The sequence below is a fragment of the Hypanus sabinus genome, chromosome 2, assembly GCF_030144855.1.
Source record: "Hypanus sabinus isolate sHypSab1 chromosome 2, sHypSab1.hap1, whole genome shotgun sequence".
NCBI classification, from domain to species: domain Eukaryota; kingdom Metazoa; phylum Chordata; class Chondrichthyes; order Myliobatiformes; family Dasyatidae; genus Hypanus; species Hypanus sabinus.
The window spans coordinates 21455198-21480016 of record NC_082707.1 but is presented as its reverse complement, the minus strand read 5'-3'; the positions used below and the strand labels follow the sequence as shown (position 1 = coordinate 21480016).

The window sequence follows — 24819 nt, the reverse complement described above, 5'->3', positions numbered from 1 at the left end:
TGGAAATGATTTATTAAAAACATTTTTTATTAACCAAGCAGTAATTTAGTGCTTACATTTGAAGCATGGATTTACAGTGGATTCCACTTTTTTGAGACAACTCTTAAAGAACAAAAACTCAACCCAAAAATAGCACATTCCCTTCATTTATTTGGGACACTATGCTGCTTAATTGGGGCAGGAGATTATTGCTGAAATTTCTAACTAAGGCCAGTCATATGCACTTGTGTAGCCAGTAAACACTACACTGTGCTTAGAGAGAACAGTTTTTAAACAGCGTCACTTGCATGTGTTTGTCTTGAAAAAGCAGTGATTTTTGTCATTAACAGTTGGTGAAAGATGAACATTGCAACAATTCAGAACTGTTTCATTCACTGCAGTTTCATGTTTTCAGGCTTGGAGACGCCAGAAATGGCCAGGAGTGAAAATGATACGAATTCACTACTTCCAAAAAATGTTGATCTAGGATTTTCATGCTGAACAGTCTCCAGAGTTTACAGAGAATGGTGTGAGAAACAAAAGAAGAATCCATTTCTGTGGGCGAAAACACATTAATAAGAGGGGTCAGAGGAGAATGGCCAGATTGGTTCAAGCTGACAGGAAAGTGACAGTAACTCAAATAACCTCAGGTCACAATAGTGGCATGCAGAAGAGCATCTCTGCACAGCATACTGAACCTGGTTATGCAAGTGGAAGTAACGTAGAATTGGATCAATCGCTAAAGATTAGCTGCATTATGACATTAAAAGTGCCCTTGCAATCTTGAGAGCACAAGCAATCTGAAATTGTTTGTGTTGTATAACTCAACTCAGAATTGGGTTCATAGAGCCTTTCATCAAGGAAGCAAGCCCTTTAGCCTAACTCCTACATGCTCACCAAGCTGCTAAACAGAATTAGTCCCATTGGCTCATATCTTGCAAAGCCTTCTCAGAACTCTCTGGTTGTTGCATTTGCTGTGTAACAATCTTTCTCTTCTCTTCCTGTTGTTCAGATTTCATATTTAAAACAGATCAGCATTTGTAGTTTATAACAACTGAACTGATAAATACAATTTTGACATGGCACAAAGATGTCTGCAAGATTTTAAAGAGGAAGCCTCCTTTTTGCTAAGGCTATCCTCGTATTCACTCACTCAACCTGCTACTTTGATAGATTTTGTGACTCTAGAAAAGTCATTGTCTTGAATACACTGTGAATGGGGCGGCATGGTAACATAGTGGTTAGCATAACACTTTGTAGTGCCAGCATTTCAGGTCCAATTCCCAATCCTGCCTCAAAGCATGGTAGATGTGACTCGCACTGGCCAATAGTCATTTGAGCTAGCTCCTCCTGCTCTTCCTGGGCATTGGTATGATGGCCACCCTTTAGAAGCAGGTGGGATTATCCGACTGAAACAGTGAGGGGTTGATGTCCTTGAACACTCCCACCAGATGGCTGACAGGTTTTCAGAGTCCTACTTGTATGCCATCAGGGTCTGATGCCTTGAGGAATGTTCGTCCCTTGAAAGATGTTCTAATGTCTGTCTCTGAGATGGATCACAGCGTCATTGGATGCTGCAGGGATTAACATAGATGTTGTTTTATTCTCCCTTTTGAAACATATAAAAAGCATTGAGTTAATCTGGGAGTGAAGCATTACTGCTATTCATAATGTTAGGTTTCACTTTGTAGGAAGTAATGGCCTGCAAACCACGACAGCTGACATGTATCAGATTCCATCTCTAATCTCTATTGGAATTGGTTTTTTCACTCTTAAGATGGCCTTCTGTAGGTCGTATCTGGACTACTTGTATTGTTCTAGATCACTTGTCTTGAAATCCACAGAATCTCCTGGTTCATCCGTGGCTTTTGATTTGTGTATGTCCGGTATGTTCTCAAAAGCAGATGATCATCCGCACAGGTTTTGATGAAGTCAGTGACAACTATGGTATATTCATTCAGACTTGAGGATGAATTCCTGAATATTGTCTAGGTCACCCACTTCTCTGCCTCCCTTGACCATATCTTGGTCCTCACCATTGGTGCCGCAGTTTTCAGTCCCTGCCTGTACTCTGGGAGAAGTACAGCCAGATGTGGGGTGGCACAGTAAGATTTCTTGATGGTGGTATAACAGTAGTCAAATCTGTTGGCTCCCCTGGTTCCACAGGTGATATGTTGCTGGTTATTCAGAGACTACTTTAAGCTGGCCTGGTTGAAATCTTCCTTAATGTTGGGGAAGGCATCAGGTGTGCTATAGCTCCTTCAATGCTCGTCTGAGGTGGAATGTACACTGTACCAGTATGATGTCGGAAAACTCCCTTGGCAGATAAATAGAAAGACATTTGACTGTTGGATGTTCCAGGTTGGGTGAGTAGGACTGAGACAGAAGTGCCATGTCTGCACACCATGATGAGCAAATTATAAAACATACGCTACCTCATCTACTTTTGAAAGACTGAGCTGTCCTGTCTTTATGGTGAATAGTGAAGCCATTGAGCTGTAACGCTGCTCCCAAAATGGTGGACAATAGCCATGTTTCCTTGAAGCAAAGTACACATCAGTCAATGGTGTTCATCTGGGACAGCGATCTTGCTCTGAGGTCTTCAGATTTATTTTCCAGAAACTACATTCACCAGCCAGGATAGTCGGGAGTGGGGTGACGGGTCTGCATTTCATTCTTACTTTCAGCCCAGCATTCTTGCATGCTTTCATTTTCTTAAAGGGGAACTACACTCAACCTAAGTGTGCAGTATAGGATCCATTGATTTTTCAGTATCAATCGAAAGTCTTAAAATAATTTTGCTTACTGAAGTACCCACAGCTATGACTGGATTTCAGCTTCAGTAGACCTAAACAAGAATAATTGATTCCCACCAGAGCTGCTAGCACTGGGCACCATCTTTCCAGATCTGTGTTTGGCCCATATCCCTCGACTGATTCAGAATTGTTGGTTTTTGAATCATTATCTCATAATTTGTCATCTTGTGTAGTGTTTTTACAAAATGTAGGTTTGTTAAAGAGGAAATGGCAGCCTACTTGTCTGAATGCTTTACTCTAGAAGTGGATTCTTTAGTTTTACCTTTATGCCAAGAATTGATGGGTACATTCTAATGAGGAGGTGACTGAGAAACCTGTTTCTTATCTGCTGTTCAATCTGCACACCACTTTTCCATTGGTGTGTGTAAAGACCCTTTTCTAGTACAGTTTAGACTTCTGCTTTAAATTTGAACATGCTGAGTAGAATATTTTCTTGTGAAGTCATGTGAGATGAATGGTGGTGGCTATAATGAAAGTTGCAATGAGGAAATGACTTTAACAGGGTAACTTTTTAAAATGTTTAAAATATTCTCTTTGGTGTTTAAATCTTTCATCAGTTCTAACAGCTTGCTGTAGTTGTCCTAGAAAATACTTTAATGGATATTGCATCTCCATCTATCTAATTGATCTATATATGTAACAATCTTGCCTTGTGAATCATATCAGATAGGCTATTTGTGTATATTTGTAATCATTCGGGAATGGACAGAAATGCTTTTGAGGTTCAGTATAAATCTTGAAATTCTTATTTCACAACCAGGAAGTATGCAGAGCAATGCTCAAAGTTACTAATGCATCATTTCATTCTGTTCTGTTTCATCAAGCTATGTGCAAAAGTAGAATTATCTGAGTAATCACCTTGCTCAATTGACTTATAGATCAAATGCAATAATAAATCTTGCATTGTAGTTACCATCTTCAGGCCTCAAGCAAGATGATCTCTTGTTGAAGATTGGACTGTACCCATGTCTCTTGTCCACTTCTTTGTTTCCTGCTTTTAGGAGGGTGATAAATCTGGCTTTCCCTCTAAATGGTCATTTGTCAATAGTACAGATTCTTGATACTTGGGTGTAGATGACAAAAGAGACTTTTCCCAAACTGAACTTGGTATGTCTGTAGTTTGAAACAGACAACATGCTCCTGTGTTCGTTCCATTATGCCTTGTATATGCCTCCAGCCTTAAATTCGCTTAAATCGAAAGCATGCTTAGGCACCATAGAATCACACAATAATTTTAGCGAGAAAGAAAATTCCAGAAATTACACTGAAATGTTTACATAGGATTAAACTTTCTTCTTTTAAATTGGTAACTATCAGGTTAAAGATGAAGAAAATCTCCAACTGGGATTTTGGAGCTGAGAACTGATTTTTGTTATTCACTGGTTGCTAAATTCTGTACCTTCAAGAAAGCTTGGTTTTTCCATTACAGAAATGGAAGACAAGGCATATAATGAGTTGGTTGTTGAGGGTATTGCAATTACCATGTGTTTGAGAGGGCAAGTGCAATGGTGTGACCTTAAAAGGACAGGTATAGAGAAGGTGGAAAGGTTATGAAGTTGGATTAGCAGAGAAAATTGTGATAAAGGTTGAAATAATCAGAACTGCTAAGTCGAAGGAAAACAAGACAAATTGTAGAGTGTGGCAGTGAATGAGACTTTAAAGCACAGCTGAAAGGTGTGATTCAGTAATGAAAAAGATTACACAGGTTGAAAGTCTGGTCTGGCACCGTTGGGACCAGACTGGTGCCCATCTCAGAGATAATCCCTGGTTGTCATCTTCTGAGCAGAACTTTTTAAGTTATAAGCACTCAGGTTGTGTAATAGTTCTGGGAACTGTAATACAAAGTTTCTGTAAGTTGGGAAGCTGTGGGCTGAGTTTGCAAAAGTTATACTAGCACTTTAAATTATTACAGAACTTAGAATTAGTGATTTAGTATAGATCTGTTCTACAGATTCAAAACATGCCCAACTATGGGAGCTACTGAACCATAGGGATTTGAGGTTAAATGAAGGAAATAAGGTTGTTCATGGTTATTAAATACAGATCTTTTAAAAAAAAGTTAAATACATTTGTGTTCAAAGGATATTGGTGCATGTAGAAAGAGGAAATGTTATGTTAGCTGTTATTGCAAGGGGATTTACCTATAAAAGACTGAGCAAGTCATTCTGAATTAATCTTTTGGTGAGACTTCAGCTAGAATAGCACCTGCAGAGAAACTGGAGATGCTGGAATTTCTCTGATTAGGCAATATTTATGACAAAGGATAATTAACGTTTAAGGTGTAAGAGCATTTAATTAAAAGTTTTGATACACAGAACCACAGGTGGACAGAACACGATGTTTATGATAGGATGCTGGGCTTTGGTGATCAATTGACAAAAGACATGATAGTGCAAGGTATAAATAAGCAAGTGATGCAGATACAGAATAGTATGAAATTAAGGAATGAAATACAGGTTGAGTACCCCTTATCTGAAATACAAATTTTTTATTGAACACTAATATGATGTCACAAACAGAAGATTCCGCAACGCACTGGGAAGATTCTCAGGTGATGTGCAGATCTGTGTATCAAACGTTTCTGAGAAGTGACCCCACATATGTAATGAACAGATGTTGATGGGAAAATGGAAAAACACTGCATAAAGCAAAAATTGAAGATCTCTTTTGCGTATTGAACAAATGAACTTGTCAACGTCAGAGTGAATATGTGCCATTAAGCTATACAGTGGCATGCAAAAGTTTGGGCACCATGGTCAAAATTTCTGTTACTGTGAATAGCTAAACAAGTAAAAGATGGCCTGATTTCCAAAAGGCATAAAGTTAAAGATGATACATTTCTTTAATACTTTAAGCAAGATTACTTTATTTTATTTTCATCTTTTACAGTTTCAAAATAACAAAAAAGGAAAAGGGCCCAAAGCAAAAGTTTGGGCACCCTGCATGGTCAGTACTTAGTAACCTCCCCTTTGGCAAGTATCACAGCTTGTGAACGCTTTCTATAGCCAGCTAAGAGTCTTTCAATTCTTGTTTGGGGGATTTTCGCCCATTCTTCCTTGCAAAAGGCTTCTAGCTCTGTGAGATTCTTGCATGCACTGCTCTTTTGAGGTCTATTCACAATTTTCGATGATGTTTAGGTCGGGGGACTGTGAGGGCCATGGCAAAACCTTCAGCTTGCGCCTCTTGAGATAGTCCATTGTGGATTTTGAGGTGTGTTTAGGATCTTAACCTGTTGTAGAAGCCTTCCTCTTTTCACCTTCAGCTTTTTTTTTTCAGACGGTGTGATGTTTGCTTCCAGAATTTGCTGATATTTAATTGAATTCATTCTCCCCTCTACCAGTGAAATGTTCCCCATGCCACTGGCAGCAACACAAGCCCAAAGCATGATCGATCCACCCCATGCTTAACAGTTGGAGAGGTGTTCTTTTCATGAAATTCTGCACCCTTTTTTCTCCAAACATACCTTTGCTCATTGCGGCCAAGAAGTTCTATTCAAGAAGGACTTATTTCCAAAATGCATCAGGTTTGTTTAGATGTTCCTTTGCAAACTTCTGATGCTGAATTTTGTGGTGAGGACGCAGGAAAGGTTTTCTTCTGATGACTCTTCCATGAAGGTCATATTTGTGCAGGTGTCGCTGCACAGTAGAACAGGGCGCCAGCACTGCAGAGTCTGCCAAATCTTCCTGGAGGTCTTTTGCAGTCAAATGGGGGTTTTGATTTGCCTTTCTAGCAATCCTACGAGTAGTTCTCTCAGAAAGTTTACTTGGTCTTCCAGACTTCAACTTGACCTCCTCCATTCCTGTTAACTGCCATTTCTTAATTCCATTATGAACTGAGGAAATGGCTACCTGAAAACGCATTGCTATCTTCTTATAGCCTTCTCCTGCTTTGTGGGTATCATTTATTTTAATTTTCAGAGTGCTAGGCAGCTGCTTAGAGGAGCCCATGACTACTGATTGTTGGGAGAAAGTTTGAGGAGTCAGGGTATTTATAAAGCTTTGAAATTTGCATCACCTGGCCTTTCCTGATGATGACTAAATAAGCCATAGCCCTAACAAGCTAATTAAGGTCTGAGGCCTTGGTAAAAGTTATCTGAGAGCTCAAATCTCTTGGGGTGCCCTAACTTTTGCATGGTGCCCCTTTCCTTTTTTCCCCCCACTCTGAAATTGTACAAAACAAAAATAATACACTAATCTTGCTTAAAATGTTGAAAAGAATGTTTCATCTTTAACTTTATGACTTTTGGAGATCAGTTCATCTTCTACTCACTTAACTATTCGCAGCAACAGAAATTTTGACCGGGGTGCCCAAACTTTTGCATGCCTCTGTATGCTGATTCATGAAACAAGCAAAAATCTATCACGATGAACTGAAAATTGAAGGTAATTGTGAAAATTCAGCAGGTTGGTTACAGAAATTTAAGGAAAGGCACAGCATTAAATTTTTAAGGATTTTAAAGATAGTGTCTACTGATCATGAAGCAGTAAAGAAGTTAATTGATAAGTTTGTGTAGATCATCACTGATTGGTGTCTTTACACCAGAACAAGCCTACAATGTTAATTGTTTTTATACCTTACATAGAGCCTAAAAAAGTGAAATATAAATAGTATACTTTAACCTTTTACTCAAAACACAGCATCTTAGGTGGAAACTTGAAATTCTGCTGTTGTTTGTTGTTCAACAACTGATTCAGGTATTCTCCTGGCGGTGCCGTGCTGTTTTTGTTACTTATATTTTCATTATATTAATGATGTGGAATAATTTTCACTGTTAAGTACGTATGTGTGATGAACAAGTGTAAAGCAAAGACTTCTTACTGGTGGCACATTAATTCAGATTCAGAAATGCTGGCGATCCTAAGCTATATTATTATATGTTCCAAAATATTTCAGGGCCCAAGCATTTCATGTAAGGGGTACTCTGTACTAGAAGTTGAGCAAGATTCCTGTACTAGAAATTAAAGTAAGAGGTCAACCATTTTGGAGTGAAAGGAGTTTTCTTTCACAGAACTGTAATAGCAGGTAGCCCAGTGAGTTTGCTCTGTTATGCCCAGGGCATGACAACTAATCTGATCTTTACATTCATTGTACTCTATTTCAAGCCTTTTATGCTCCATCTGCTGGTAATGAAATTAATCATTTGTTTCCCTTATTTCAGAATCAGGTTTATTTCCACGTCGTGAAGTGTTTTGTGCAAGACATAAAAATTGCTAATTTAAAGTTCAAAGTAAATTTATTATCAAAGTACACACATCACCATGTACAACCCTGTGATTCATTTTCTTGTGATCATATTCAATAAATCCAAGAACCAAAATAAAATCAGTGAACATCCGCACCCAACCCGGGGGAAGGGGGACAAACAACCAATGTGCAAAAAACTATGCAAATCAAAGAGAAATAAATAAGCAATAGGTATCAAGAACATGAGATGAAAAGTCCTTGATGGTGAATCCATAGGTTGTGGGAATAGTTCGGTGATGGGGAAAGTGAAGTTATTCCCTTTGGTTCAAGAGCCTGATGGTTGAGGGGTAACAACTGTTCCTGAACCTGGTGGTGTGGGTCGTGAAGCTGCTATACCATGTGATGGCAACAGCGAGAAGAGGGCATGATGTGGGTGGTGGAGATCCCTGGTGATAAATGGTGCTTTCTTGTGACCACACTCTGTGTATCTGCACTCAATGGTGGAGAGGGCTTTACGCAAGATGGACTAGGCCATATCCACTACTTTTTGTAGGATTTTCAATCACGCATCTATAGAAGTTCGTCGAAGTATTAAATGTCATGCTGAATCTTTGCAAGCTTCTAACAAAGTAGTTTCAAAAATGTAGTGCAAAGGATGAATAACTCATATTAAATGCAAAATCTTTATTTCATCCATCACTCTGATCTCCATAAAGTAATATTCTGGAGTTTCAGTCCATCAAACAGATTTTCCTTGTGGCGTCGCACAATGGCTCGCCAACCTGAAAATGGGCTATTTCTCCCGCTTACTGTTATTAGACTATCCTCTGTCATCATATATTTGACCCAGTGCCTTGAATTCTTACCTTGTGCCTCCTTTTACAATGCCTTTTGGTATAGCTAGTGGTTCCCCTTTATTCATTTTGCTCAGTACCTCCTCAAGGAAAACTGTTTGTACATATTGATTCTAAGTCATTGCACTTGAGAGGATTTTTTTTTGCTAAAATAAAGGCTAAGCATTCAGGCTAAATGGACTTGACTGTAACATCAGGTAGGATGTTAATGACTGAAAGCTTGAGAGGGCTTCTGGTCTACTTCAATCTTATAGTCTTATTCTTAGGAGGACAGTTTTTAAGTTACTGATCTCAAATGCTTTTAGTTAATCATTTAAATTTGGGCCAGATTCTGGAAGATATACCACTCATATTCAGGCCACAGTTACCTGTCAATACTTTCAAAGTTACTTTGTCACCTGGAACCATGATGTTTCACTGACATCAGCCTCACCAGTATAAAGCAGCTTTGGCTACCCTTTTGTTCTTGAAAGAACTGTTAGAATAACCTGGCACAGTGAGGATAACTTCAAGGAAAAGTGGTTGGTAGTATGTCAAGGCCACCATCTTGTATAATGGTTTTCATGAGGCCTTGGGCCTTACTGCAGTGTGTAACAGTTCCTCTGAGTATCCCTTATGACATTCAGGTGTTTGTGGCAAAGTGGTTGAATTATCCAATAATTTTAATGAAGCAGTATGGATAACAGTGGAATTGGTTTTCCAAAGCAGTTACAAGAATAGCAAAATGTGCGAAAATCTGGTAGAACAAAGATGTTGCTTGGTTTAACAGTGCATGCTGATAGCTCGGAGGGACAGAATGAATTCTTTCTTGGGGGAGGAGGGGAACCGCACTGGAAATGAAATGCAAAATGGCCACTTCCCCCCAAACTGAAATGAGTTGTGAAGTTATATACCATTCTGCTGCCTCAGTTTTTGAACATAAAATAATTATACCATTTCTGTTCTAAAAAGCTATTCCTAGCAAGGAGCTGTTGCAAGTGCTTTGAATGATTATGTAGCATCTGGTTTGAGTAATTGCTATTTTTAAAAATGTTGTAATGCGCTTGGTATCTTAAATGAATGAAAATACTTTGCCTGTTAAGATACAGGTCTGAGCTGTTTTCCAGAAGATCTTATTAGAGCTTTTTTTTAATCAATATGGTTCTTTCTGGAGATGCTGGAAATCCAAAGCAACACACACAAAATACTGAAGGAACTCAGTAGGCCAGGCAGCATCTATGGAAAAGAGTAAACAGTTGTAGTTTCGGGCTGAGACCCTTCATTGGGACAGAATTGATGGCTTTGTGGCCAGGTTTGTGGATGATATGAAGATAGATGGAAAGCGAATAGTGAGTCCCTTATCTAAGAAAAGGTATGCAAGCATTAGAGAGGATCCAGAGGAGGATCAGGAGAATGATTTTGGTAATGAATGGATTAACGTACAAGTGTTTGATGACCCTGAGCCTGGACTCCTTGGAGTTTAGAAGAAAGGGTGGACATCTCATTCAAACCTATTGAATATTTAAAGGCCTAGATAATATATGTGAGTGCTTGTTTTCTATAGCGGGGGTAATCTAGGACCAGAGATGTTTGCCTCAGAATAGAGTGATGTCCATTTAAAACAGATGAAGAGGAATTTCTTTAGCCAGAGGTTTACCTTAGACAGCTGTGGAGGCCAGGTTATGAGTATATTTAAAAGGGAGGTTGATAGATTCTTGATTAATCAGAGTGTTAAAAGTTGCGGGAAGAAGCTAAAGAATAGAGTTGAGAGGGATAATAAATCAGCCATGATGGAATGGCAGAGCAGACTTCATGGGCTGAAAGCCCTAATTCTGTTCCTATGGTTTAAGGTCTAAGAACAGTGCCCTACTGTAAACTGGGGAAGGACCCAGTTCAGTACTCAAGTTCATTTTGTTATTTTGATCCTTTTGAGTGGTACTGTTGGATACACAAAGTAAGGACTACCAGTTTTTTAAGACTATTTGATTGACTGTGTTTACGGGATACTGAAATCATTCCACAGAACAATCTAATAATTGCTTTTCCTCCCTAAAATGAGAGCTTGAATTGAGCCATTGTCTTAAGAGAGATCTCATGATAATATCTCAGCATGGAGATCTATTTTGATCATGTGAACATTATTTTGATTTGAATTTTTTGAAAAACATATTTAAGACTTTAAAAAAAATAGACAACATGCAACAGAAGCAGTAGGTAACTATGGTTACAAGGTGATTATTAAAACATAGAACAGTACAGCACAGGAACTGGCCCTTCAGCCACAGTTGTTTTGAACTATTTAAATCTAATGGCCAAGTAAATTAATCCCTTCTGCCTGCACAATGTCCATATACCACCAATTCCCTCACATTCATGTGCCTGTCGAAATGTTGCTTAAGAGTCTCCATTGTATCTGCCTCTACCACCACCCCAGTTGGTGCATTCCAGACACCCACCTGAAGTCCTGATGAAGGGTCTCAGCCTGATTGTGGACTGTTCATTAATTTCCATCGATGCTGCCTGACTTGCAGAGTTTCTCCAGCATTTTGTGTTTTACCACCACTCTCTTGCAGCTTTCCTTTATATATACTCAGCTACTCGTCTTGCATTAGTATTGTTCATGGGTATCATTTGAGTTAGTTTTAATCTGTGTTTTACTACATTGAAATAATACTTTAAGTGTGAGACTAGGGCATAGCATGACCCAAGTATAACATGCCCTGCATTGATTGTAGACTGACTTGATACGCTACTGTGCAATTGTCTTAGGCACATATATAGCTTGCCAGGCTTCTGTAAGACTTGCTAAGACTTCTGCACAGTACTGTATTTGTTAACATGGAGTGCAGGGAGAGTTTGTAAATCAGGCAGGAGCAAAGGATATTGGAAATGGCAAGGCTGGAGTGCTGTTGGAAGAGGGTGAGACAGGTGGCAGAGGAGTGCTAGGCGGGAGATAGTGCGGTTGCAGACACACCCAGCCCTGAAGCACCAGGTAAGGTCACGTGATTCCAAGCAGTTAGTTTATTGATTATTACAGAATGACTCTCTGGTGTTTCCTGCTCCCTCCCCTCTCCCTTCCCCTTTTCCCAACTTTGATTCCCCTCCCCCTGCCTCCCTTCCCGTAATAGAGACCTATATAGGAAGCACATTTATCATTATTCACATGTCTTTGATTTTTTTTTGAAAGCAGAACAGTTCAATACATAAAATTATTATAGTACTGTGCAAAAGTCTTGGGCACCCTGGCTATTTATATGTGCCTAAGAATTTTGCACAGTATTGTATATCTTTTTAAATTGTGGCCTAGAATCATTGGTTAATAACATATCAATCTGAGAGAGATGCCAGTTATTGGAATATAATTTGCCTTTCTGGAAAAAATTCAAAGCAAATCTTGTACATTGTATTCTATTATGGGAAGCGTTGGTATGGACAGAGTGAGAATGATTGCTTCTATGGATACTCTGCTTCTACACATTTAGGAGGTTAGGTTGTGGATGACAAGGAATTCCAACTATTTACAAAAAAAAACAAGAATTGCTACCTTTTCACATAGAGCTCAATATGATGCCAGCAACGGCTTCCCATTTTCAAACACCAACTGGCGCACACTTCTCTGTATCTTGCGACCATTTCCTTCCTAGTGGCCTGATCTTTTGCCTTGTTTATCAGCCAGCTTTACAGAACTGTTGAAGCTCCTTGTTAACTGCAATGTTGGGTTCCCAGCTGAAGCTATAATTTTATAAATTGTAATTCTTTTTAAAACCATATAGAAATACTTAGTTCTTCGTGAGTTTTTCTCCACACAGCTACAGTAGATGCATTCAGTGGTCACTTTACTAGGTATCTCTTGCACCGCTGAGTACATGTTCATAGACTTCTGCTGTAGCTGATCCACTTGAAAATTCAACATGTGCATTGAGGCTCTTCCACACACCACTGTTGTAATGTGTAGTTATTTCAGTTACTGTCGCCTTCCTGTCAGCTTGAACCAGCCTCGCTATTCTCCTCTGATCTCTCTCATTAACAAGGTGTTTTCGCCCATAGAACTACCCCTCAACTGGATTTTTTTTTGTTTTTCACACCATTTTCTGTAAACTCTAGAGCTCCACGGTCAAAGTCACTTAGATTACATTTCTTCCCCATTCTGATGTTTGGTCTGAACAACATCTGAACCTCTTGACCATGTCTGCATGCTTTTCTACAGTGAATTGCTGATTAGATTTTTGCATTAAGGAGGAGGTGTGCCTCGTAAAGTGACCACTGATTGTTTGACTGTAGGGCTTGTTGAAGTTGCCTTAACAAAGGTGATGTTTAACATAATTCTGATCATTGGTTATATGAATAATAAACCTTCACGAGTTTACTCTTGTGCTAGTTCATTCATGTTTGCTTCTAATCTTGGGGTGGAGACCTGAAATTTAGAAAACTAGTGAGGCATTTGATTTCTAAGCGCCATTTTACTTGTTGGGGGGGGGGGGGTATGATATGGCGAAGGCATGTCAGGATAAGTGTTCTGTTAGTCTAAAGTATGACACTGATTCATGCTACCAAGCAACTCCACATTGAGCTTGGCTCCAATATTTGCTGAAAGATTGCTCCTTTTATTTCCCAAGGAAGATGGAATTTTCGTTAAAGTTTGACCCTTTAAATTGACAAATGTAGATGGCTGAAATACTTTGTTCTTCTAAGCTAAATGGACATCTGAGTGAAAATATGAATTTAGAATTTAGTGACCAATTTCTTACTCTGTGAACACCTTAACTAACACTCCCTTCCCGTCAAGCAGGTTGTTCTGTTTCTGATGACACTTTCTATTCCAACAAATATGCTGTTCAGTTTAATTCTGGATAAGATATATCTGATCTATTTTCTGCTTATTCTAATGTTTATTTACTACTCTTTTGTCTCCATCTTTGATTGTTGAAACATAGGAATCCATCTGCTGCTTTCTACCGAGCTTTTCCTGTAAACAAGTCTCGGGATGCAAAGACCCTCTACGATAGGTATGACTGTACATGGAAATGCATACAAGCAGTAGTATGCATGTATTTGCTTCGCACTGTTCTGGTTTCTCGTCAACCATTTAGAAAGAATAAGTGCAATTTATGCCACACATGGAGTCATTTCAATTATCTTGGGTGTATTGGTATATACCCTCAAGAACCCTCAAAATACTAGTAGAAGTTCCACACAACCTTGAGTAATCATTTCAGGTAAGGTAATTTCACACTGGGGTGCAATGCTCATTAAGAGAGAGTTTATATAGAACATTACAATGTGTTTGGATGGGAGGAGAGGAAAAACTTTGTTTCAGCCCTCTTTAGTACCATAATCTTTGACAGATACGATGCCATCATAAGACTACATTTAAAACTACCATTTAAGCAATAATAAAAGCAGGATTACTGGAAGGTCAAGAAGCACAGCTTGCAATTTAAAGTCCTGCTAGGATGATTTTATTTGGTGGGGAAAAAAAATGAGCAGAGATCAGACCATTTTATGGTTACTGCATTAATAAACTGGCAGCCTGTTAAAGTAGCCAAGTGCTTATAAGCAGAAACCTGATGCTGTTAGGAAAATATACACCTCAGACAGCAGACACCAACTCCCCAAGCTAGAGAGACACATCTGCTCATTAGATACGATACTGAATATTCTTGCTCAAAACCTACATGTCAGGATGCCTGGAATTATCTTCTGTTGTGGCTGCTGATCTGTCAAGTAACTTCTGTGAGGACTAGCTTCTACTCTGTTAGGAAAGCCAGCATTTGGCCTTTTTAAAACAAAAACAGTCTCCAACCTCAATTATAATTGTCTTCAACGTTATTTCAAAAGTTTGGCGAGAAACATTCTTAATGAGTGTTACTTTCACATGAGCTAATCTGATGTTTTGAGTTACCCGTTGAAAAGCTGCACTGCTAATTCTTACATTTGAGCTTCTCTCTCTTGCCATCATCATTACAGCTTCTAAGGTGCACTGTGATAAATAACATTATGTTTATGTGGATGTTGCTTTTCCTTGCTGCCTGGTAATGCTTGTCTAAGGCACAGAGCACACAAACTTGAAATGCCACTAAAAATCTGTTGCAACACTGCAGTGTTATCTGTTACTTTTTAAAGTTATCACCATCTTTTTTTTCCCCACAATATCATTTTCTGGAAGATGTTAAAGCTATAATATTTCATTCCACTTGTTTGTATTTGTTGTTGATTTTTGAGTGTAACTAAATGACTAGATCCATTTTATTTTAGGTCTTCACCTTGCAGTTAGAATGAATGAAACTGCATTGATTTAGTATTTTTCAAGATCTATTCTAAGAGTGTGGAGTTCAACGTTTGCCTCTTTCTGTAGACGTCAACAGAAATGAACATGCCACAAGAGGTTACTGCAGTTAAAATATTGTGAATACTCACATTCTAGAATAAGAGAAAATGTTGGGAAATATCAGGGCAACAGGTTCATGGATCATGAATGTTAGCTGCTCCCTGCATAGATGCTGCCTCTCAAGAAGGCGAGTAATTACCACTTAAGGCAAGCAAGGTATATTAGATATCCAGCTCCGAGCCTGGTATCCTCAGTAATGCAACGTTTTCTCCTGTGGTTTTGCTGCTGTTGTCTAAGATCAAGAAAGAACATAAATAGAAGCAATTTGATCCCTGGTGCCTGTTCCACAATTTAGTGCCTGAGCACCACCTTACTCTATGAACCCATGAGCTTTGGTTCTATTTAATACAAATCTCTCAGTATATATACTTGGATAGAGAAATCAAAAGATTTGCTGCCTCTTAATGTAGATTTAATTCTGTCCTGAGTGGCTGACCTGTTGGACAGACTAGAACCTGGTTCCCCAGCAAGGGAAACCATCCAGCCTATCAGCCATCTCAAAAGTATTGCCAATCCAATTAATACTATTCTGAAATTGCTGGCCATGTCTGACTTTTACAAATGTTATCATGAGCACCATGTGCTGTAAGGTGAAAACAATTTCAATGGAGAGTTGTACAATCCTTTTGCAAAAGATTGATTTTCATTTATTTTGAGGCAAAGTAACAGTTTATATCAGCACCATCAATAATGGAGGGAAAATGTTTACATTGCTGAAGTATGATATTTATTATATTTTATTAAAGTACCAATTAAGTTCAGTGAAATATTTGATCCTGGGTAGGAGGCAGTAAAAAAAAAGATTGAACGGATGTACATTTAATGTGTGTATATTTATATCTGATGGCAGAAGGGAAGCTGTTGTTAAAACTTTTGAGTTTGTGTCTGTACCACCACCTTGATGGTATCAGTGAGATCTCCATGTGATGTGAGCTAATGAAGCGCTTTGAAGTATGATCATGGAGGAAACACTGCAACCAATTTGAATATTGCAAGCTACCACAAACATCAATCTGTTAATGACAGATTACTTGTTTTGAGTAATTAATACTAGATTAAACAGCAAGTTAATTCTCCCCATTTTTTGGAATATTACTGTATAATGTTGCCTACCCTCTGATAGACAAGACGTGGCCTTGGTAATAGTTCAAAGGGAAGATAGCATTTCTGACAGCGCTCTCTTGCCACCGCACTGGAATATTAGCCTAGATTATTTCTCCATGCTTCTGGAGTGAAACTAGAACCAATTACAAATTGTACCAAGTCAAAATGCAATAGCTTTAAAACACAATAGGATATTGTGCTTGGGGGAACGGTAGTGTAGTGGTTAGCATAAGACTATTACAGTGCCAGTGACCTGGGTTCATTTCCTGCCTCTGTCTGTAAGGAGTTTGTACATTCTCTCCTTTACTGCTCCGGTTTCCTCCGCCATTCCAGTGACATACAGGTTAATAGGTTAATTGTTCATATGAATGCAATTGGTTGTTGGGGGCTCATGGGGCCAGAAGGGCCTGTTACTGAGCTGTATCTCTAAATAGTTGGTCATTGTTAGAATGCCTTTTTCCATGCTTCTTTAATTTTGCAAATTGTTCAAATTGAACCATGTATGGATATTAGGCAATTCTCAAACATTTGATCAACCTGTTGTATGGATTAAGAAATGGGGACATGTAGGGGAGCTTTGAGCTTGATACCATTACAGCTGAGGCAATAAGCACCAGCAGTGGAGTGATTAGGGTATTATGGTTAAGATGCTCTTGTTAGAGGAGATCAGCAATTGGGAGGGGTGAGGTAGTGAAGTAGTTTAAAATTTACAAGTTTATACTTCCATGACTGTTTTCATAATTATTTATACCGGGGGCATGCTTTTGGAAGTTGATCTTTCTGGTTCATTAAATATTTTGTTTATCAATTGATATCTATATGAATTGAGTTGTAACATCGATGATACTACATAATATTGTCCATGGTTACCATAATTTTACATAATAGGACATGAAATTAACAGTAGAATAAAAGTAATTCTTTGAACTTCATTTTGGAAAGCTAAAGGGGACAAATTTTGCATTGTGGTTCAATCACTAAACCTGAATTCTAACTACAGTTGGCCCTCCTTATCTGTGGGGGATTGGTTCCGCCCCCCCCCCCGTGGATACAACAAAACACGGATGCTTAAGCCCCTTATTTAACCTGTCTCAGTGTGATGGACTTTAGGACTCAGCAGAGCTCCAGACCGTATTTAACCTGTCTAGGTGTGGTAGACTTTAGGACCCGGCAGAGCTCTGAATCCGCAGTGTTTCTGTTCATGAAAATAATCATGATCACGTTTGAAAATAAAGTAGAAATAATAAAGCAATCGGAAAAAACTGAAATGCCATCGGTCATTGGAAAAGCATTAGGCTATAGTTGGTCAACAGATCGGAACAATTTTAAAGGATAAAGTGAGAATAATGGAGGATGTGAAAGGCCCTGCCCCGATGAAAGCTGCAGTTATTACTAAGCAACGCAGTGGTTTAATTATTGAAATACATACCTTTCTTAAGTGTTTTATATGTATAGAAAGGTAAAATATATATTATATACTATATATAATATAATGTTTGACTAACTGACTCTAAATGATACTGGATATACCTTTTCCGACTTACTTTAATAAGAGAACTTCCGGGATTTTTTTTCTGATCCCAATCTGCGGTAACCTACACACATCCTCTTGTATACTTAAAATCATCTCTAGATTTCTTATAATACCTAATACAATGTTTACTGCTATGTAAATAGTTGTTATACTGCATTGTTTAGGGATTAATGACAAGAAAAAAAAGTCTGTACATGCTCAAACAACAACTGCTGGAGAGAGAACTTCCGGGTTTTCCCGATCCGTGGTTGGTTGAATCCGCACATGCAGAACCCGCGGATAAGGAGGGCCGACTGTACCTTTAGACCATAAGACACGAGCAGAACTAGGCGATTCGGCCCGTGGAGTCTATTCCACCATTCCAAGGCTGAATATCCCTCTCAAACCAATTCCCTTGCTTTCTCCCTGTAACCTTTGACACCCTACTAATCAAGAACCTATCTGCTTTAAATATACCCAATGACTGGCCCCCACAGCCATCTGTAGACCAATGAACTCAACAGGTTCAGCACCTTCTGGCTGAAGAAATTATCCCTCATTTCTGTTCTAAAGCTGTACTGTGGTCTAGACCTCCTCACTATCCGAAACATCTTCGCCACATCCAGTCTATTTAGGCCTTTCAATATTTGATGAGAATTATTTTACTTTATCCCTTTTTATTCCCTGGCAAGAGGAGAAAGTGTCTTTGCCTGAAACCTCAGCAGTTTGTTCATTTCAATAGATGTTCCCTGACCTGAGTTCCTTCACCATTTTGTGTGTATTGCTCGGGATTTTCAGTATCTGCAGAATCTCGTGTTTATAAATGCAAATTGTTGGTATCTGCTTCCCAGGTGACTGGTTTTGAATAAAAGATTTATATATCTAAGGATTTAAATAGATTGTAACTTGAATATTTCCTTTGCATGCCTTGAGTTATGTGGGAATCAGTGTCAGCTTTATTATTCCTGACGTGTGAAATTTGTTGTTTTGCAGCAGCAGTATAGTAAAATACATAAAAGAAACTATAAGTTACAAGAAGAAAATCAGTGGATACCGGTTAATTGGGACACAGCTGGGCCAGTACACTTCAGCCCAATTAAGCAGCTGCCCCAATTAGGGGACATTTCATGGAAATAGTTAAAATATTAAAAAGACAAACTACTATCTAACTGAGTAACAAATTATGTATTTAAATGAAATACAGAGCAAATTAGAAGACTACAAAATAATGCTGCGGTACTATAAGACTATTAGTTCATAAGTTACTGATGGAGGAATTCATCCAGTGTATGCTGCCACATACTTTTGATGACTGTAAATAAACAAAATCAGCACGGACACCTAGTGCAGATAATGAACTCTCTTCATACGGTGTCGTCAATTCTGTCCACCAAATCTTCACTTACACTGTAACATTCAAGATGATTGTTGATACCTTCTAGTTCTTCATAGTTCCTAACTCGCTGAAGTAGTGAAGTTGTTCCATTTTACTCCTGGATGTTTCTGGCATCTCCAAGCTTGAATTGTAGTGAGCAAAATAGTTCTGAATTGACTTGCTTATTTCTCGTCAACTATCAATGGCAAAAATCACTGGGTTTTGAACACAAACACATGCAACTGACGCCAATTTGAATTTTTTTTCGCTTGAAGCATGTTGTAATGTCTAATGGCCACATTAGTACACTAGTTAGAAACTGTTCAGCAGCATTCTCCTGTCCTAATTAAGCAACATGGTGCCCCAAGTAAAGGAAGGGAATCTTGGCTATATGTATTTAAGAGTTGTCTCAAATATGAAGCTTACCCTGAATTAACTGGAATCTGCTGTACACAAATATTAACGTGCAAAAAGAGAGCGAAATCATGAAATGGTGTTTATAGATTCATGGATCATTCAGAAATCTGATAGCAAAGGGGGAGGAAACTGTTCCTAAAATGATGTGTGTCCTCAGGTTCCTGCACCTCCTGTCTGGTAGTGATCAAAAAAAGGTCATGTCCTGGGTGATGGAGGTCCTTAATGATGGATGCTGCCCTTTTGTGGCATTGTCTTTTGAAGATGTCCTCAAAGGTTAGAAGGTTGGTGCTTATGATGTAACTAGCTGAGTTTACAACCCTCTGCAGACTTTTCCAATCTTTTGCATTGGCACCTCAGTACAATAGTGTGATACAATCAGTTAGAATGCTCTGACATACCAAATCACAAACTCTTAATGAAATATATAGCCATTGATATGCCATCTTCATAATTGTGTCATAATGTTCTGCCCAGGATAGATATTCAGAGATGTTGACACCCATGAACTTTCAGCTGTTCTCCCTTTCCATGACTGATCCCTTGATGAGGACTGGGGTATGTTCCCTCAACTTCCTCTTTCTGAAGTCCACAATCAGTTTTTTGGCTTTGCTGGCATTGTGCATGAGATTCTTGTTGTGACACCATCAACCAGCTGATTTATCTCACTCCTGTACAATTTCTCATCTCCATCTGAAATTCTGCTCACAGCAGTTGTGTTATCAGCAATTTCTAGATGGCATTTGTGTTTGCCTAATCACTTAATCATGGTGTACAGAGTTGAGCAGTGGGCTACGCACACTTCTTTGAGGTGTGCTGGTGTTGATGGTCAGCGAGGAGATATTATTTCTGATACACACTGACTGGTCTCCTGATGAGGAAGTCATGGACCCAGTTGGAAAGAGAGGAATAGCGGTCCAGGTCTTGAAGCTTGTTGATTAGTACTGAGAGGGCCATGGTGTTAAAGGCTTGGTTCTAATCAATAAACAGCAGTTTGATGTAGTTTTTGCTGTTGTCAGGTAGTCCATGACCAAGTTGAGAGCCAGTGAGATTGCATCTGTGGTAGATCAAGTTGTGGCAGTAGGCAAATTCATTACAACTCTTACTGTTACTTCACCTAAGTAAATTGTTTCTTTGGTCACAATAGTTTCTTACTGCCTTTGTTGGTGTTCTTTCAAGTCTGCTTTTAAATTAGTAGTTGTAAGCTTTTAGGAATTATCATTGCTTGTATTGCATTTCTGAATACTGCTTTATATTTCATCAAGATGTAGTCATTTGGGAGATTCTTTTCAGGTGGAGGTGTGGTTTGCAAAGTGGGTGGGTAAATGCACTGAAACAAACAATGGTGATTAATTGTACACTAGAGCATTTTTACCTTTGAATACGCTTAAATTTGCAGTTTGAGATGACAATGTATGAATAATACTGTAGGTGTGCACATTTGGAAACCTCTAACTATAAATATAATGTTTTGTAGTTTGTGCTTTGCCGACTGTTCCTCATGGAACTGTTGGCATTGAACTTTTTAAATATCACTTAACATATAACTTTAAGTGAGCTTTGTAACAGCAGTGGGGAAGAAAGATAACTTATTATTTTCTTTTGTTTTTCTATTTATTGGCCTTTAAATCTTTATAGCAAGGGCATTTGGAAGCTTTGAAAAATATTAGCTTAATCAACCTGCAAAGCCAGGTCATGACTTGGCCATCCAGCACGCTTCTAAGTTATGTAGAATGTATGCATCGAAAAGGGTCATTTGACCTAACAAGTCCATGCTGGTGTTAGCATTCTGCTCATCTTCCTCATCTAAGCCCTCTGTTCTCTTTTATTTCAAGCTCATCTAGCCTGTCCTCAAGTGTGTCTATACTATTTGCTTTCTGTCGGTGACGAGTTCCATCTTCTCAGCACTCTGAAGCTTCTTTATGAACTGCCTTTGGATTACTCGGTTACTATCTTGTATTGTTCACCTCTAGTTTTCCACTTATCACAAGTGGACACATTCATTTGTAATTTTATAGACCTATTAGGTTCCCCCTCAGCTACCTTTGTTCAAGAGAAAAGTATCTGTTAGAGCAGAAATGAAGTCGGAGTAGCAGGTTATCCTTTGATTCTCCTGTCATTCATGGGTAATATTGTCTACAATGGCACTTTCCTGTCCTCTCTCCCCATGCCCTTTGACTCTCTCTCTTGTAGTTTGACTGTCTTGATGTTTAAATCATTCAATTTCTGGCATCTTTGTGAAAGTCCCCAGTATCATCTTTTGTGTCTTTTGCTCCTTTATATAATGTGGCAACCAGAAAAGTTCGCAGTACCCTTCCTTTATGGTTCACCAAAGGTTTTAATTTTCCTATTGTATCCCTCTAGAAATAAGCCCCAGTGTGCCTTATTTCTGTTTATTATTCTAATATTTTGCTAACCCGTGGTGCACTATTTAGTCTTTGTATGTATATTCCAAGAATCTTTTGCTTCTCCGAGGTAATATGCAAATCCCCTTCTCCCTACCAAAAATATGCTATCCCAAGTTTCAAGACCAAAGCTTACTTAGACCTGTAGGTTGCTCTTGTGCTTTAAGAAAATTCATGTGTTACAGAAAATTCAGGCACCTCCATGACAACAGGTCGTGCAGTACATGTGGCAGGGTATTTGAACCACAACAGATTACAAGTCCACCCTGGCTTGAACGATTACTGCCTAGTAGCAATGACTTCAACATTCATGAAGTGCTTTGGGTGGCTGGTAATAGATCATATAAAATGGCATCTTCCAGCTACATAGAACTCTTTCCAGTTTTTCTACAGCATAGACTGGTGCACTGATGATACCATAGCCTTAGCCCTCCACTCTGTCGTGTCCCAGCTAGAAAATGGTATCTCATACCCCAGGATGCAGTTCATCAATCAGTTTTTAACACTAACATCCCTCAGAAGCTGGCGGGTAATCTTCCTCGTTGGGACTCCTCTGCAACTGGATCTTGGACTTCTTAATGGAAGGACCCCATTAAGCAGGAGCCAGCCACTCAGGCTTGGGTGAGCGAGTGCAATTGTCAATACTCCCAACTTCATTTGGTTCAACCCACCCCAAAATGTGGGTGTGGAGAGAGGGCACACAGAAATACTGTGTTCCCACCAGGCTTGATCTCCAGCTGTCTGTGTCAATGAATTACACAGGTTCACCGTGCTCTGGTTAAAAAATGTTCCTCCTCATCTCTGTAACTAAAGGGACATCCTATTCTGTATTGCATAGAGCTTTTGTTACTGAAAACTTATGGCTGCACTAAGCTCTACAATAAAGTGTTGTTGTAACTTTCTGTTGCATAACTAATGATCTGTGGCAATTGTTAATACTTGGGCAAACCACTATAAGATGTGGCATGAGAATATTTAACAATGTTGCAAGATTTTAAAATTCTTCCTGCTGCCTCACTACTCCCAACCACAATGAAGCTTGAGTAATTGTACATATTAAAAGTGACAATTAAACTGTACTCTTAATGGAAGTGATAACCTTCCTGTGTTTGTCTTCTAGGTTTATAAAGAATGGAGTGGCAGGTACTGAATAAAACACAATCTAAGCTAATTTGCATAACTCTGTGCCCTTCATGACATTTACAAAGTCATTATCACCTTCCTCTTTCCTCCCCGCCTAGTTTTGTTTGGAGTAAATGGAAATTAATTCTCAAAATGCAGAATTCCCTTACCGTCCTGGAGTATTTCTAGGGTGCCTGATACTGGGATGAAATCTTACATTTATTCAGTTGTATCAGCTGTTTTTATTGAATGGGCAGAGTGGACTGGGAAAGTCATTCAACTCTGGCAACTTCTCTGCCTCCTGTAAATGCAGAGCAGTGTTTCTGGATAATTCAGTATTTGTTACATTCTCCATTTCTTATGACCAGCTGAGGTGGGAGTGGGTAAGAGGAGTTTGCTTGAGAATTCTGCCAGTCTAAAGTAGTTATGGAGCTTGTCCAATTGCATTGCATTGGGAGGTACTGTGCTACTGACTGAAACCAGTGCACATGTTTTTTTTGTGTGTTTTTTTTAGTCTTGTGCCCTCTTATTTTGAAATGGGCATTCCTACATGAATGCCGTTTTATTTGGGGTGCCATGATAGTGTAGCAGTTAGCTTGATGCTATTATAGCTCGGGGCATTTTACCATTCAGTTCAGGTGCTGTTCTGTAAGGAGTTCTGTGGAATGCTTGGCTTTTCCCCAGGTGCTTCAGTTTCTTCCCACAGTCCAAAGAGTGACTGGGTAGACTAATTGGTCTTTGTAAATTGACCTATGATTAGGTTAGGGTTAATTGGCATTGTGGTGTTGCTGGGGCAGCAGAATATTTTATTCTAAAATTATGAATGCATTATGGTGAGGTAAACTTAGTACCTCTTTATCATCGTGAGAAGAAGGGATGTCTTTTCAAATTGGGGGAAAAAGTTCTTGGCTGATTCAGTGGACTTTGAAGACTGAATTTTCCTGGAACTGTTTCAGCCATCACACTCATTGGTTTCTGTTCCTGAGTGAAGGAGATTATTCCTAGTGCAAAGCGATTCATTTTGCCTGAGTGAAGTTCAGCAAGAACTCAAACAACACTTTGAGAGTCACTTTTTTAAATTAGGAAAGTAATGTTTCAGTTGGTGTAATGGTTCAGTAAAATTGATGTTGCGCTATCAACAACATTCGGGATACAGAAATTTAGCTTGTCCCAGATAACCCTCGCCACTGTTTATAGATGACACCACAGAAAGCATCCTATCCAGATGCATCACAACTGCTGTGCAAACGACTGCAATAAACTGCAGAGAGTTGTGAGCAAAGCCATTTTACCACAAACCAGCCTCCCCTCCATTGAGTCACAAGAATAGAGTAACAAAACTCCTGATGCAGAATTTCAACCTGAACCGTCAACAAACAGTTCACCCTCCCTGATAGATGCTGCTCAACCCACACTGAGTTCCGCTATTTACTCTCTGCACTTTGTGCTATCTTGAAAAGTAGCTAAACATATTCAAGAGCCCCTCCCACCCAGTCTTTCTCTCTTAATCCCCACCCATTCAGGCAGAAGAAGAAAAGTTTGATAACAAATACCATTAGATTCAAGGGCAGCTTCTATCCTGTTGTATGTTTCCTTTGGTAGTACTTCTATGCTTGTGTATGGATCATACATCTGGATGACATGCTGAATCTGAATTCACTGTATCCCAAAACATGTGAAAATAGT

At 39.0% G+C, this 24819-nt stretch overlaps 1 protein-coding gene across 2 annotated transcripts in view; it reads left to right on the top strand.

The window, feature by feature from the left end:
- LOC132406975 (TSC22 domain family protein 2-like) overlaps window positions 1-24819 on the top strand; it is a 90787-nt gene that overhangs the window by 22091 nt on the left and 43877 nt on the right. Inside the window, exon 2 of one of the 2 annotated variants that reach the window (XM_059993152.1) lies at window positions 13747-13818. The exons of the other annotated variant lie outside the window; for it this stretch is intronic. Within the exon in view, the coding sequence (XP_059849135.1) occupies window positions 13747-13818 (72 nt within the window). The remainder of the gene's footprint in view (window positions 1-13746; window positions 13819-24819) is intronic. 2 annotated transcript variants of the gene reach the window in all.